At 29.0% G+C, this 18,437-nt stretch overlaps 1 protein-coding gene across 1 annotated transcript in view; it reads left to right on the top strand.

Annotated features, from left to right (window-relative positions):
- sfmbt2 (Scm like with four mbt domains 2) overlaps window positions 1-18,437 on the top strand; it is an 82,112-nt gene that overhangs the window by 27,297 nt on the left and 36,378 nt on the right. The window contains 1 exon segment of the mRNA XM_056455512.1: window positions 6,220-6,240. Within this exon segment, the coding sequence (XP_056311487.1) occupies window positions 6,220-6,240 (21 nt within the window).

The raw sequence follows: 18,437 nt of genomic DNA, 5'->3' as shown, positions 1-18,437 counted from the left end.
TTATTTTTTACTGGAGAAAGTTATATTTATTTTATTCTGGCTAGAATAAAATATGTTTTTTTATTTTTCAAAATTTTTTTAATCATTTAAATGACACTTTAAACTGAATACTACTATCTTGAAAATGACTAATAAAATATTATTAACTGTCATCATGTGCAAGACAAAATAATTTAGTTATTAGAAATTAGTTACTAAAGCTATCATATTTGAAAATGTGTTTAAAAAAACTTCTCTTCATTAAACAGCACTTGGAAACTATCTGAAAAAGAATACAAATTTAATAATTAAAATAATTAAAATTCTGTTTCGCACTTTTAAAAACATGATTAAATTACTCTATAATATAAAATAAACACTTAGTAATACAAATAACAATCCCGTCCCATGTTGAAAAAGTCAATTAACATGATTTTACTGCAGTTGGGCTTTGAGGAGGTATGGATGTAGGGAAATTTAGAGAGGTGTGTGACACAATTTAACTGTTTTATCCCGGTTATTGTTTTTTATAATCCTGGAGGCCAAAATCAAAACTGAATTTAATTAATTGCACTGCCTTGGTTAATAGTACAACAGTGAACTAGTAGCGAACTTGACTTAGTGCACTTGTAGCTTAAGAGTTGACAGAGCATTATTTTATTTAGTAGTAGATTAAAGTATTGGTAGGGGCATTTCAGTAATTGGTGGCTATTGGTGGGGACACGTCCCCTCCGTCCATGCCAAATCTAAACCCTTTTAACTGTACGACTTCAACTTTAAGGGTTACAATCATAAAATTATTATTAAATTCATAAATTCTTATTTAATCCAATAATACAATGCCATATATAACTGACTTTAAGAAGAACAGGTTATAACAAGGTTACAGTGTCATGATCTTCTACAAAACTAGTGTTTCACTGAAGATTATAGGTCTTAACATTCGTGGGAGCCAGTTCACAAAAAAATAAGGGATGGTTCCAGTAGCTTGATCATTTGTTAAACCCTTCAGAGAAGAATCCAGCCATACCAGTTTTGCTCATATTAAAAAAGATTTTTTAGTCTCGAACGAAAAATGTTCAGTTGATAAGTGCATTTGTAACAGCAATAACAAACAATGTTGACCTCAGGTCTGGCACAATATTAACAAAAACGCAGTTTGTGTCAACAGATCTGATATAAGTTGGTTTGGTGACAACAAGTGAATTTTAATAATCCTGTATATTGTGTAAAGGGCCTTTTGCATCAGGTGCAATATCTATAAACATAACAATAAATAAAACTTCTGGGTGTTAAACAACAGTAGAGTTCAGACCATAGCTATAACGAGAAAGATACTGAGAAACGATATCTTTGGGATCACTTTCACAAGCTTTCACTTTTCCCAGCTAATACATGAAAAAAACACTGACAGTTTTCTGACAGTCAGAATCTATTGGAATTTTAAAGGGTTTGTAAAGGAATGTGATGTCCAACCAAAAAATCAAAACAAAAAGAGAGGTCATGGCAAAAGTGGAGACCCAGGTGGTTTTAATATTACATAATATGTTTTTCCACCATTCACAGGTTTTACACTGATGTATATATTACAATTTTGAATTTAAAACAATTGAATAGTTACAAAACTAAAATGAAGTAACAAATTATTTCTTTGATAACTGGAAAAGAATATTTGAACCTATAGGTTAACAATATACTGATGCCCTGTTTGTAGGCTTTATTGATGATAATGGTCAGGAATGTTGGACCATTATTGCCTTTTTAACATATAAGCAGAGGTCAGAAACTAGCCAGACAGTAATGTGTCATTTGTGGAGCAGGCTAAATCTAAAAAAACATTTGTATTTTTTAGTGAGTGTACTTTTTGGATTTTATTCTTGCTATAATAAAAATACATATTTGTCGAGTAACCCATGTTCTCTTGTCATTAATATTTTAATAACCTTTAATAGGTAAAACTGTTCAAGATATGAACAAAAGCAAGTGATGCATCATAGTTTGATTTAAAAAAATCTTGAATGGTTATAAAAATCTTTATAACCATTAAAATAATAATAATATTTTTTTTTTTTAAATCTTCAATAATATTAAAGATATGATGTAGTTGCGGAAACTTTCTACTTCTCTGTTTAGCCGTCTGATTTTAAGGTCAGTTTGTTTTGACCGCCATCTGTTGTTTTAAAGAATATCACAATGGCGAACGTATAAAAGCCTTGTCTGTTTTGTGAGGTGCACGCGCAGTCAGTGGAGGTCCGTGACGCGGTGCCAGGCGAAAGTATAAATCAGCATTAAGACAGCTATGTTCCCGACTCATTCAAAGCTCAGAAAAACATGAAAACACATCCCCAAAACAAACAATTTCCCTTTAATGATTCAATCATAAATATTATCAAGCTACGAGAATATGTTGTGCACACATGTAACAAAAATAACGACTTAATTTAACATTTTTTCCCCCTCAGTGTCAGTATAGGGGGCATGTTTATTTGTGGAATGTTGTCTGTTAAAAATCACAATTTATTTTCTTTCTATAAAAGTCCTGTGAAATGCTTTGAAATGTGCAGTTTTGTTCGATGTTTGACTATTTCAAATGAAACATAAAGACAGAGGGGGACATATAGTAGCTCCTCCCATTTTAAAAGGACAGCCAATAGTGTTTAGTTTTTTTATCATAGTTCTGCCAGTGAGAGTGAGTGATCACATCAAATAAAAATTACACGAAAAGCATCGTGAAGGGGGTGGGACATGTCAGATATTACAGAGCATATGATTGGTCCGAAGATTTGATGAGAAACTGAAGTATGACATTAAAAAAAAACAGTGGTAAAAAATTGCAAGTTTGCATTTTTATTTCTTCTAAATGTGAATTTTGTCCCCATTTTAGAGCACAATAGCTTATAGATATTCTAGAAATAGACTAACATAGCAATACCAGCATCTAAAAATAAATTGATTTCATTGGGACTTTAAATGTACATAAAGTAACACACTGTAGGTTTACATGTATGTGCGATTTTATCCATTTTATTTTAGACGGTGTATAATGTGAAACATTCACTAAATTAATACATTGCAATAATGCTTTTTTAGTGACAGATTTTGTCTTTCTAGTCCAAAGTTATGTCAATTTTATTACAAATAATAAATCAAAATCAAGAGCATTTTTCTTAAAACTAACAAAATATTATTAAGATTATTTTGCTTGTTTTAAGGAAAAATTCACTTAATTTTGAAATTCACTTAATTTTTGAATTCACTTAAATATTTCTGAAAACAAGACAATATTTTTTTACTCTTCTAGAAAATGCTTCTTGATTTAAGAATGTTTAGATATTTAAACTAGAAACAAGACCAAAACTCTAAGTAAGCATTTTTAAAAAAATTTAACATAAATCTGCTTAAGCATAAAGCTAGTAGGTTAAAGATTATAATGTCAAGTCTGCTTGCTTTTTTGTGTGTCTGTTTGAGAAAGAGTTTTCAGAAGAACTGATACAATCTGTGTTTGCATTTTTAAGATAAGATGCAGTTTGACAAATAAACACCATCAACAATCCTAGAAACTCAAACCACATTATATTTCAAAGAAAGTTCTCTTTGCCGTTGAAATACTCTCCAAAATAAAACGGTAATGCTATTTTGTCAAAATTATTTGATGTGTGGTTTACTTTGTGTTGTATGTGGTTTACATTGTGGTCAGGAAGAAGGGGTGGAGCTTACTTAAATCACCACTTCCCCTTTTATCGCAGCCAACAGGCTTTAGTTTACATCACAGCCTGACAAATCATAATAATCATTTTTTTTTTAAACAGATTAACTGGGAAATAAAGGAAACATATATAATCTTTGACAGTTAGCTACCTATGATCAGATCAAATTGTATATAGTTATAAATATGTTTTAAAAATATAATAGAATAATTTAATTGAATTTACATCATAGAATTGTTCTACTAAGTATATTTCTGCAATTATTTATTTATTTTAAAATTTAAACTAATAATATTTTCTTCAAAATTAATCAAAATCAAAAAAAAAAATATATCAATAAAATACGTAAAACATATTAAACATTTTATTTATATATTTGAAAACTCTTGATTTATATGAGAATAAGACGTCACTATATATTTGCATAATTCTGCAATGTATTGCTGTAATGTCTTGCGTGCTGACAGCAAATTACCAAATGCCAACACTCCAGTTCTTCAGCATTTAATCAAAGGGTTTATGGAAAACTACTGTCATCATAAGCTAGTTACATTAGCAAAGTTAATTTAACTGAGTGCCACAAGAAATATGACTAAATGAAAAGACTCGTGCAAATGTGATTGAACCCCATAAATTAGATTTATAGTGTCTACAAAAGCTTCATTAAAAAACAACAAAAAAAAAAAAAAAGAAATATGTAGACAGCCAAGAATTATGTTTGTTTTACAAGTATAATTGTTTGTGTATGTGTATGTGTGTGCAACTATCATTGTAAGGACAGTTTGATTTTAGACCATCAGAATCAAGGTTGCTAGAAGGGATTCAGCTGTGGCCAGAAGTAAACGTGAATTATTTATATTATTCATTAAATTACCCATTAATTGTGTTTTATTATTCTCTACCCCAACCATCACAGTAATGTAAAAATAGTAATTATACCACTGATTATTTATATTATTTATCAAATTACTCATTAAATTGTATTTTATTAACATCTACCCTAACCCAAACCCTCACAGTAATGTAAAACTCTTAATTAATGTTAATTGTAATTATTTAAAAAACTATGCTAAACTGATGTGAGTATTCTTAAGTAAAGATATTTTGACCACTCCTCATTTTCTGGCACCATTTAAAGGGCTGTTTGAGGGTTAAAGTCTGGGTAAACCGGAAGATGCTGGGGGTTGGGATTGGTAATATGTATCATTCCCTCAGAGCAAACTAAAGGTAAGAGGGGTGTGGTTAAGGATATTAATATACAGTTGCTTTGGAAGCCCTCACATTGATGTCAACAGAAGGACACTCCAAACGCAGAAGTAAATGTTCCGATTTGATTAAAGATTACCAAAAAAAGTTTATGTCAGTGCATTAACTTGCATGGATTAATTGTTCATCTAAAAAATAACAGTGTGCGCAATGTGTGAGTTCACATGTGTCTTAATGGAAATACTTGGATAATTAAGGAGGCATATTAATGGCAGCCTTAAATTGACCCTTAGGGTTTTTTCACACTACCTAATATTTCCTATGGAGTCTGTAAGTCCTGTGAAGTGTTTTGAAATGTGAATGTTTTTTCATTGTTTGACTTGATCTCAAACGAAACAAGAAGACAAAGGCAGGAGAAAGTAGTGCCTTCCATTTAAAAAAACAGCCAATAGCCTTTCGTTTTGTATCATAGCTCTGGTAGTGAAAATTTATTTTGATTTCACAGGACCTTTAAAGGGTTTTGTGCAAGCGGGCCCCTAAGTACGAGGTGTAAAAACAAAAAAAAAAACTAAACACAACACAAAACAACAAAACACCACAAAACAAAACAAAAAAACACAAAACAAAACAGAAAACAAAACCAACACAACAACACAACAAAACAAAAAAAACACACAACACAACACAACACAAAAAAAACACAAAACAAAAAAACAAAACAAAATGTCAAAACAAAAGTCAAAACAAAACATTGACTAAACTCATAAACACAGTAAATATAGCATAACAAAACATTAAAAACAGTAAATATTGCGTAACAAAACCAAACTTTAAAACCAAACAAATTACATATAACAAATATGTAACAAATTACATAAGACAAATAAATAAATATAATAAAAAAATTATTAAAAACATAAAATAAATTTATAGCACCATTGTGCAGTGTTCCAACTGTAAAATTGTTTACACACTTATCGGAAAATAGCATGAAGTAAGAAACTGCACATTTTTAATACTCTTATATTCTAAATTGAAATGGAATTGAAAGTGTAAAACATATGCTGGAAAAGTTGGCGGTTAATTCCGCTGTGACGACCCCTGATGAATAAAGGGACTAAGCCGACAGAAAAATGAATGAATTACCTTAAAGTGTAACTACCTTAAAGTGTAACTGAAAAATGGCTATTATTACAGCTTGTAATAATGACTGTCATCAGTAGGATAGCTGCACAAATGTGTGTGTGTGCGTGCATGTGTGTTTGTGTGTGTGTTCAGTCAGTGTGTATCTGTTGGTCATCTCTGTTCCTGTGTGTTTATTTCTCAGATAACGTTTACCTCAGAGCAGGTAAGCTGAATCTATTCTCCTCTCTGTCCTCTCCTCTGTAAGACAAAGGGCATTGCTTTGGTTTTAAACCTGTATAAATCAAAGAAGCAGTCATCATTTACTCACAAACAGGAGAAAGAGACTATGAAGACACATTTTTTAATGAAATAGGAGACACTTCTTTCCCTCCTTTAAAACTCAGAAACTTCAAAACAATCATGATGAGACAAAAATATATCGATCAAGTAGGGTAGATGTAAACCTATTATGAAAGTATCAAAACAAAATATGTAACCTTTACAATAATATAACATTTACATTTAGTCATTTAGCAGATGCTTTTGTCCAAAGCAACTTGCAATTGAGGGATTCAGTGATTCAACAAGAGTAGGCAATACACACAAGTACTAGTTATACAAAGTAACATTGTGCTCTGAAATTAGTGTTAGAGGAGTTTTTCACATTCCTTTTTCAACAAAACACAAAATGGGAACATTTGGATAGTGTTTAAATAACTTTAATAAGCAGACAAACTGTATTAAAATTCTCGATTGTTTGAGCTTTTTTTATTCTTATTTGTTAAATTTTATTTGACCTTTATTTTTAATAACTAAATATATTTAAATATATAATAAATATATTTAAACCTTTATTTATATATAAAAAATAGACAAGATAAAAAATAAAAATAAGCTGTTAATTTACACACCCTAATGCCATTTGATATCTTTTTTATATCAATAAATAAATAAATAAAAAAACTAAATACCCAAGCATTAATTTAATTTAATTTAATTTAATTTAATTTAATTTAATTTAATTTAATTTAATTTAATTTAATTTAATTTAATTTAATTTAATTTAATTTAATTTAATTTAATTTAATTTAATTTTTTATTGTTTTTTTTTTTCTTTTTCGTTTGTGTTTTATTACCTTTTTGGTAATAATGTTATAAATAATGTTCAAAGACTGACCATTTAGCTTCATAAGAATATTACCAGACACCACAATTATTAATTTAGTTTCAAACAATTTGTTCAATAAACGTGTAAACGATTTTACTTAACAGTTGGAAGACTGCACACAAGTGTTTTTAATGTCTATTTTAATTATTAAATTATTATTATTTGTTTGTTATTTATTAAATAATATTTATTATTTTTAATTTAATTTAATTTAATTTAATTTAATTTAATTTAATTTAATTTAATTTAATTTAATTTAATTTAATTTAATTTAATTTAATTTAATTTAATTTAATTTAATTTGCCAGTCCCCTATTCGTTATTTGCATGTTAATATATAATTATTATTATATATTATTATTAATTGTTTGTTATTTATTATGTAATACTTATTTTAAAATATATATATATATATATATATATATATATATATATATATATATATATATATATATATATATATATATATATATATTATTTATATGTATTTTTTTAATTCGCCAGTCCCCCCTTCATCATTTGCATGGGAAAAAAGTGACCTTTCTCCTTTTGTGTTTGATTGAAAAAGCAGTTTTGTACAACAGTGTTGAATAAATGGTGTACACTAAAAAGTACACTAAAAACATAGTAGTTCTGTGCCCAAATATTTGCCCATGTCTATATGCATGTCTCTCTATCTTATTCTGCTTTTTCTTTTTTTATTCTTCTCATCCAGAATTACTCTTTTCTTTTACACCATCTTCCTTTCATTCCTCCACTGTTCTTACATTATCTTCTTCCTTGTTCCTCATGCCTGTTAGCTCAGTTCTGTGTGTTAGATTGTGTGTGTGTGTGTGTGTGTGTATTTGCATGTATTTGTGTAGCAGGAGACACAGCAAGTGAAGGCATATTCAGAGGTCGTATGTAAAGCTACTTAGTGTAACATGCTTCACGAGGCGCACGCACATGTTTACAGGGTTATTAGCATGGTTATCACATTTATCAACTTCTACTAACCTGATTTTATCTTCAAATCATGCATTTGTTGGCACATTCATTTAAATTGTTCTGTCACTGCCTGTAGTGCCATTTTTCCATCTAAAAATGCAAATTATTTAGAATTTAACTATTTATTGACCTCTAACCAAAAAACTGGCTCATAAAATAATTATTCATAAATCTTTTATTTTATATATATATATATATATATATATATATATATATATATATATATATATATATATAAACACTATGTACCCTCAATCGAATACCTATATTCCTAATAGTAATTAAAATTTCATTATTAAATTTTTATTTTAAGCTTTTTAATTAAAATTGCAGATGTTTAAACTTTAATAACTTGGATATATTTAAATTTTTTTATTAAATATTTATTTAAATATATTAGCTTTGATTTGTCTTTTAGTTTTACTTTTAATAATTTGACGCTATTATCCATATTACTGTTAAAATACTTATACAATAAACTTAAAGACATTTGATTTTGCCCAATTATGCAAAGTGTTTAGTCTGCTGTAAATTTTGCATGATATTTTTCATTCTACTCAATTGTTTTAATTGAATGCACTAATTTAAGTATTCAAGTCTGTTGTCAAGAAAACACAATGCACGGAAGATTTTGATTTGGTCTTTCAACTGACATCATGCATGGACATTTTATTATTTACAAAAAAACATTTTAAGTTCATCGTACATGACATTTCAATTTTACTGTATTGAAAACTTTTAGTTCACTCAGCTAAATGCCATTAAACTTAAAATGTTTTGTTGTTTCAACAAGACAAAATTAGCAAAAAAAATCTTCTCTCCGTTAAAAAATAAACAGGGGCCTAATAATTCTGACTTCAACTGTATGTACACTTGAAGTCAAAATTATTAGGCCCCCTGTATATTTTTTCCCCAATTTCTGTTCAACGGAAAGAAGATTGTTTCAGCAAATTTCTTAACATAATTTTCATAACTCATTTCTAATAACTGATTTCTTTTATCTTTGTCATAATGACAGTAAATAATATTTTACTAGATATTTTTCAAAACACTTCTATACAGCTTAAAGTGACATTTAAAGGCTTAACTAGGTTAATTAAGTTAACTAGGCAGGTTAGGGTAATTAGGCAAGTTGTTGTATAACGATGGTTTCTTCTGTAGACTATCGGAAAAATATATAGCTTTAAGTGGCTAATATTTTTGACCTTAAAATGTTTTTTAAAAAATTTAAAATTGCTTTTATTCTAGCTGAAATAAAACAAATTAGACTTTCTCCAGAAGACAAAATATTATCAGACATACTGTGAACATTTCTTTGCTCTGTTAAACATCATTTGGGAAATATTTAAAAAAGAAAAAGATTTATGTATAACACTTAGTATTCTCTTCAGAAGTTCACATACCGTTGGTTCTTTACTATTGGTCTTTTGTGTTTTATATGAGTCCTACTGTTTTGGACAAAAGGCCTGCTGGTCCTGTAAGTTGGTATATTACCCAGCATGCTCTGCACATTTGATTTCTTCCCCACGGTGACTTTATGATACAGAGCTTGAGAAACATCAAGCTATTCAAACACAAGTGTTACAAAGGGCCGCAGGCTGCCATTGATTCTCAAGGAGACGCTGCATGATACTGAGAATGTAGATGTCGGGCATTTGTGCAAATCGCTGTTTTATTAAGTAAATGCTCACTTTTCACTTCATTTCCACTATGATGCAGAAGTGTCAATTGATTTCGGCAATTTAGTCTGATTGATACACTGTTTGAACTCATAAAAAGACTTTAAGAACATCAAAGAGCTGAATGATTCAGACAGAATAATGCTAATAGAAAAACTTTTACTGTTTTTAAATGTAAAGTAATCAGCACACTGTAACAAATATATAGTAATTTCCTGTTATAGAAGCCTGTTTCCCTCTAAGAAAAAAAGTTAAACCAGCACATATCATAATTATGACTTCTAAAAACCAAAATAAAACCTTAGAAATCACGTTTTTTTTTTCTAGTAGTGTGATGAGATCTTGGGCTATGAGATTTCTCGTCGAGGTAAAAAGTTGTCTCTTTGAGCTGTGATGTTATGATTGGGCATGAAGGTAAATTTAGCACAGAAGATTAAAGGCAGGATTGTATTTGAACCACAAATCAAGTTCTTTGCACACACCTGGCAACCCGGGCTGCGTCTGTATTGCTCATCACTTGTTTGCTTGGACGGGTGTGACGTAACTGCTTTTTTCACCGGAGTTCAGTGTGGTTGCTTTTTCCAAAAGCAAAGGCTGCTACAACTGAAGCCACTCAAATTAAGTATGCAATGGAATAGCACTTTAGAGTCATAATCGTCGTAAAACAAATCGAATTAAGATGTGAAATATCATATTTCAATAGCATTGTTAAAGTGCTGTACAGTCATGTAAACACCTAAATCAAACTTTTACGGTCGTGTAAAACTTTACGGTCAAACTTTTAGTCTCATTTTGCGTCAGGATAAGCCAAACACACGGCTGTTTGACACTATTGTCTGCACCTGCTGAATCAGTAACGCACCACAGACACACACATGGCCCGTTTCCACTTAACGGTTCGGTACGCTTTTATGGCCATTTCCACTGTTAAAAGGTGTTTGTCCAGTTTATAGCTAAACATTTGCAGTGTTTGCATGCCCTTTATGTCATAAATCATTAAAATATAAGTAAAATAAAATTTATTTCATATTTATTTTAAAAAAGCACCTAAATATTTTGCATTTTGTGATTTTTTTCATCATCGAGGATTCCAAAAAAAAAGTATAAAAATCTCATCTTGTTCTCGTGAACCCAATCTCGTATCTCGTCTTGTCGAGTGAGCATCTCGTCACACCCCTACTTCTTTCTATATCCTTAAATGTTGTATATTGTTAATTCTACACTTAGCCATTAGCATGTGCTAAGATTACTTTCAAAATCCCATATATATAAATTTATATGATAAAAAATATGACGTACCATTGTCATGTGCTACTGTACACTGTGTATAGTCCTGAATGGAATGATTTAAAAAAGCACACATTTTCTGCAAGAAAGTCTCTCAGAAACAATACATCAAAATTCAGTAAGTTTTACCTATAAGTAATCAAAATATTATAAGCAAAATAATCTGCTAATGGGGTACGTGAATCAATCTTTTTTCAAAGTGAAAACAAGATTATTTTACTTAACCTATTGGCAGATTCTTTTGCATGTTTTAAAGGTCCCATGAAATAAACATTTTTTTTAGATTAAAGTTAGCATTAGTATTGTTAGTTTTTAAGATATCTATAAGCTAGTGTGCTCTAAAACAATGACAAAATTCATGTTTAGATGATATAAAATTGATATCAACATGTAAAGCTTTTAGTTTTTCCACCTAAATGGATCAACGATTTTACTTACATCAACCCATACTACAGTTGCTCATCAAATCATAACTAATCAAATGCTCTCTAGTATCTGACATGCCCGCCCCCTTCAAGACCCAAGAAAAAAAGGCACATTTCAAAGCACTTCGTGGGACCTTTAAGGAAAATCGTACTTATTTTGTCTATCATTATTTCTTAAAACAAGACAATATTTTTTGCTTGTCTAGGTAATGCTTCTTGATATATGTAAGAATTTTTCAAGACAAAAATATAAGTAAGAAATGCACTTATTTGCAGTGGAAATAGAGGTTCTGTCAAAATATTAGGGTGTAACCATTTATTTCAGAACAATGCAAGAGCATAATTAGCACAAAAGAACAAAACATTATTTTTTAAAAATACATACATCTGCTTCTCAAAAAGAACCCCATGGTTGGCATGAACTAAAGGCTAGTTCAAGAACTAAACATTGACATTGGCTTAAAGTAGAGGGCCAGATTAGCCATATGGGCAATTGGGCATGAGTCCATATGGGCATCATTCAAGACAGTATAAATATTTTTAACTGTACCACAGTCAAAAGCAAAGAAAGAGGGAAAACAAGAGGGATTCCTCACATCAGCCAACAAGGAGAGCTGTTTCTGAGTAAATGGCTTCATTTTGATGAAAGATTATGAACTTTGGCACTGATAAATTGGGCACAGAGGCTATATGATTTGTAATATTACACTGTAAAAAATATCTGTTAAATAATAGTTTCTGTATTTTGTGTTTTCCGATTATTTGCGGTAGTAAATTGCATTATGTGATGTTGATCTCTGCTCTTTTGACTTTTAATGTTGAAAATTCAACTCTACAGTCTGACAAAGCGACTTTTATTGGCATTTTAGTAGTTTGAAATAATATAATACATAAGAAATAATATATAGAGAAATTAATCTGTAAAATAATAAAAAATGTACTGGCAGTTTATTACATTTTGCAGCATAATATACAACACCAACCCAGACAATACATCAATTTAAATGATTAAAAATGTTCATACAAGTGTTTTTTTAACTTTTGTAAGGCTAAAGGTTGTCGGAAAAAAAGATCAAGGTGTCAATGCGATTCAAAAGCATAAATAATAAAAAAAATATATAAAATACGGAAAACTGTTAATTCACAGATATTTTTTACAGTATTTATTCCTCTTGGGGTGTAATGATGTGTGGTTGTGCTTGTAAACTTAAAATAATGAACTTTTAAAATATATGAACACCTATTATGGTTTTTGTAGCATTAATGGACAGTTCACCCAAAAATGAAAATTCTGCCACCATTTATTCACCCCTAACTTGTTTCAAAGCTGTTTGATTTTTTTTTTTGTTCTGTTAAAGACAAAAGAAAATATTTTGAAGAATGTTGGAAACCTTTAACCATTGACATCCATAGTAGGAAAAAATTATATGGAAATCAATGTTATTGTACATTTATTTTTGTGTGTGTTCAATAATAGAAAGTCAAGGGACAGTAAATGATGGCAGATCTTTGTAGGGTGAACTCTCCCTTAAACCTATTGCAGTCCAGCTAAAATAAAGTTACATGTGTTTATATATACTGATCTACAAGGCTCTTCTTGGTCTGGAGGCTTTTTACCTTTGTTTCCTTCTTCATAGGTCAAAAAGTCACTATGTCCTACATTCAATTGAAATGCTGCCGGTTTGAACTAAAATACGGAAGCAAGCTTTAGTCATACTGCCCCCTCATCCTGGAATATTCTTCAGTCTGAAGTGAAAATCTCTGAGCTGATCCCAATTAAATCATCCTGCTCTATCTTTTATAACAAACAACAACAGTCAATTTCTCAATGTGTGTGTTTTAACATATTGTAATGTGTATTTTTAAAATATTTTAATTTGTTTTTTTTTTTCATGTGTGCTGCAGACCTCATTGCCAGGTCACCCTTGTAAATGAGATCTCAATCTCAAAGGGCATTTTACCTAGTTAAATTAAGAAATATATAAATCACATTTTTTGTAATATTATACTGATAATTTTTTATAGTGCACATAAAATAGGCAAAAAATAAATAAATAAATACAATTTATATATATATATATATATATATATATATATATATATATATATATATATATAGGCCTATTTGGCCTATTGTGATTTAAGTAAAATTTACACACAACACAACTTTAAACCTGTTAACCTGTTCCATTAAAATAATGACCTCATAATCATATAGCCTCTTTAAAAATCTTTGTCAGCATATAAAAAGAGACATTAAGTCAAATATAGATTTGGAAATGCATGATGTGCATAATACCTGTGATCTTTAAGAAGTTTATGAATTATTCATTTATGAAGGCTATTAAAAGATGAAAGCAGCAGCTAAACGCACACTGAAGTGCAAATGTAATAAAGTAGCTGAAGGTTAATGGTATAAAAATGTGAAGTGATTATATTCAGTCAAGACAGTTTGAGACACGGGGGGTTGGTGGCATGAACGCGGGCACACCACGGTCCCATTCGGGCACTACTTAAGAGATTAGCAAACATACTCGTGCTGCAGAGATTACATGCTGAGACACAAACACAGTATTATCAGAGTGTTCAATGAATAAGGCAATAATGGCTTGAAGTGCAAACATAGGCCTTAAATGATAAATTATGCAGATGTGTGTTGGCTATAAGATGATAAAACAACTTGCTTATACAATGAAATAAGCAATAAAATCTAAGAATAAGGTCTTCAGTCTGATAATTCATAGAAAACGTTTTTTTTTGTCCTGTATGGTGAGTAGGGCTGCACAATAATCTCAATAATACCATTTGCAATATCCGTATCTCAGAGGGTTATATGGCAAATTCAATTTATTCATTAAAATACAATTTATTTCAAGTATTTGGGTGTTGTGTGCATAAATGCTTATCCAAATTTATTACAAGGCTCTAAAGAATACTTTATTTTATTGGTAAATTGCGAAAAATGCAGGGTTTTACACAATTCATTCAAGTTGTCTCAACACAAAACGATTAAGTTAACTGAACAAATTTAAGTGGATTAAACATAAAACTATTAAGATGTCCCCCAAAAAATCAATTGTTCAAAAATCAAACTAAAAAAATAATAATTGTGTTGTTTCAGCTCATTTGTAATAAGTAGTTTGAACAAGCTGAAAAAACTTCTTTTTTTATGTAGAACAAATATTTAGTTCACTGCGGTTTTGTTAAATCCTCAGCTTTGTTTGCAAGAAATGTTTGCTATTTCCCACATTAGACAATGAAATATTCAATTAATTTCTTTACTATTTTAAATGAATCGCAATGTGACCTTTTTTCAAAACTTATTTTTTAGGCAATTTGTGCTTTATTTTCAGTTTGAGACATTCATCAGATATTACAGTTTGTTTCCTTTTATTTTAATATCATAAAGAATAGAAACATACTTTTTCATTAGAAAACACCTTTAATAGTTGAGTACATTTACAGTACATATAAAACATACTGAACTTGAAAGAAAAAATATAAGTAAATAAATAAAATAAAACTAAAATAATCGTTAGATAATCAAAATCCAGTTATTGATTTAGGTCATATCGTCTGGTTCTACTATTTTATGTCATGAAAACATGAGTCTGATTTAATTTATTGTCAGAAATGAGACATCTTGGATTCTTTGATAGATGCAGCTTAATTCAGAATCATTTTTTTTTTCACCCACTACGCCAGTGTCAATTCACTAAAATTTGTGTCTCATTGTTAGCTTTGTGTTTGTTTTATGTGATGTATTTGGACTTGATAGTGTGGTTAGAAAGATGTTTATAGTTTTGTGGTCAGATTTGAATGTCAAATGACATGCGACGTAACAATGTCAAAGAGAATGATTGCGGTTTAACGAGTAGATATCCAAACTGCATAATTCATTTTCTGCTTTTCTAGATTATTTTGAAGTGGAGAAAATAATTAGATGAGGATTATTAGAAGTTTAAAATATTAAAATAATTTATAGATTTAAAGAAAACATTGAATTTGTTTACTTGTTATTATTTAAATTAATATTCATAACAATACATTTTATCATAAACAACAACAATAAAATAATTCATTTAATAATCTGAGAATAATTCTGACTTCAACTGTATGTATGTATATATGTATGTATGTATATATGTATATATGTATATATGTATATATGTATATAAATATATATATATATATATATATATATATATATATATATATATATATATATATATATATATATATATATATATATATATATATATATATATATACATATATACACACTGATTACACACACCTTGCCTGTTTTGACCCTCGCCTTGTTTGTTTACGTTGTATGCTGTCTGCCTTTTGACCTTATTACATAATATCTTCAACATCAATAAAATAATTCATATATAATAAGCTGATATATAATAATATAAATCAATTTAGAATTTGTACACTATATAAAAGCATAGAATTTATTTGTAATTTTAAAAAATGTACTTAAATTTTATATGGTATTTAAATTAATATGCATAGCAACAAATAATATCTTTCTACAAATCAATAATAAAATAATGTATATATATATTAATCTGATATATCATTACAAATATTTAGGTTTATAAAAAGCCTAGAATTTAAAGTTTTTAACTTCTGACTTTTTAAAAATAATGTATATTTTAAATATAGTAATTAAATTAATATACATAATACATAATAACCTATCATACATTATTAATAAAATAGGTGATATATAAAAATCCGGTATATAATCTAAATCACCTTATTACTTTGAGTAAATAATTATTTTATATTTAGCTTTTAAATTGATATTACAATTCAATTAAATTAACAATACATAATTTAAAATCTAAAAATGCATCTTACTACACATAATTATTAAAATAATTAATATAATCATCTGATATATACAGTTGAAGTCAGAATTATAAGCCCCCCTGAATTATTATACATTATATATATATATATATATATATATATATATATATATATATATATATATATATATATATTTATTTTTTTTTTTTAGAAGTAGTCGATTTATAAAAAGCATACAATGTACAAGTATTTTTTTACTTTTTAAAAATATTGTATATTTTATAAATAATATTTTGTATAATATGCATAACAACACATAATATATTACTATACATCAATGATTAAAATAGTAAATGGAAACGTAAAACCTAAATTTGATACCAAAATACCAGTACTACTCAACAACAAAAATTCTGATAAAAAAAAAAAAAGTACCTAAAAATACAGAAGTCAACTATCCTTTCGTTAATTTGCTTAAGCAGTGCCCTTTTTGCTGTTAAAAATAGTCTCTTGGATGTACTAGTGTTGGCAGGCGAGCAAGAATAGTGTATGTGTGTGTGTTTTATCTTCTTCAGAGACTTGGGACAGGTTGTTTCTACTGCTCTTTTTTTTAACACACTCAGAGTTTTGTTCTCCTTCCTCTCTTGAATAATTGCTCTGATTACACGAGCGAGAGAAGCTCTTTAAATCTGGCTCTTCTGTTTATACAAGAGTTGTTGGAAGAAATGCAAATCTGATTTTTGCATAATGCATTTTTGCATAGAGACTCCCCAGTGCAGAAAAGAGGAAACGCAAAGCGGCTCATCTGTCTCTTTGAGTTCTCCTAAATTACGCTTTCATTTATTTGATCTGAACAAGTCTGCACAGCCTAAAGCAACACAAGAAAATGGGCCACCATGGAATTCAAGTACACTAAATTTACTACATATTTGAAAATAAACCTACATAAAGCACACAGGGACTTCTAACTAAAGGAGACCTTTTATGTCCAATTTCAGCTGGAATACTACACAAATAATCTTTTATACCTCTATGAAACTGACCCTTTAAGGCTTTGATCCCAATCATGCCATTTTGGTGACTGTCACTTTAAATTCAAATGAGGTTGTGCTCCCAACCCTCTTTTCAAAGGAGGGTGGAGCTACAGTACAAATGCCTATGTGTCAGCATTGAAGATTCAAAAATAAGGCTGATGTCCTATGCTATTGAGGGAGAAAAGTGATTATAAAAGTGATTTGTGCATAATAGGTCCCCTTTAAATCTGACAAAAATCACCATTTTTAATGTGGATTGATCTTGTTAATGTCTCAAACTGTGCTCATTTATATGTACAAATATAAGGCTATAATCAGAATGTTTTGGATAAATGATAAACAGAAAGACTGTATTTGTATAATTCTGGCTGTTTTTTTTTTCGATTGGGAGATTATATCTCAATTTCAAGTTATAAACTCAATGCAGGGCAGCATTTAGCATAACAATTTAATAATATTATTACATCTATTTGACCAATTTTACATTATTTTTACATTTTGATATCTATAAAACTTCATATTCGAGAGGATTACCTTATTCACACCAAGCTGATGATATGCAATGTAAAAATGGAAATGCGATTGTGACGTACTCCATCAAAATATTTTGTTACTATTTATTATTTCTGTGAGTCAGAACAATACTAAACTAGTTTGAGTTTTAATACAGTGGCTATATCTACCCCATTTCAAAGAGTCACCTGCATTTTTAAAGAATCCTCATCAGTTATGTGGTTGTCCCACCCCTACACATGCACACCAAATATCATCAGTTTATATGCCCTACTCATGCTGTTTATTTATGACACTATTATATACAACATCACTGCAAACTAGTAGTGATAAAAAAAAATAACAACAGATTATTTAACAATTAACATTTTATGATTAAACCATAATAACACATAATAATAAACAGTATTAATTTATAACAATTTAACTCTCTCTCTTATTCTCTCTCTCATTTAATCCTGATATAACAAAACAGGTCCCACATTATAACAAAAATTTGG

This window comes from Danio aesculapii, chromosome 4 (genome assembly GCF_903798145.1).
Source record: "Danio aesculapii chromosome 4, fDanAes4.1, whole genome shotgun sequence".
NCBI lineage: Eukaryota > Metazoa > Chordata > Actinopteri > Cypriniformes > Danionidae > Danio > Danio aesculapii.
Note: the sequence above shows the minus strand (reverse complement) of the source record. Positions and strands in the feature narration are given on the sequence as shown.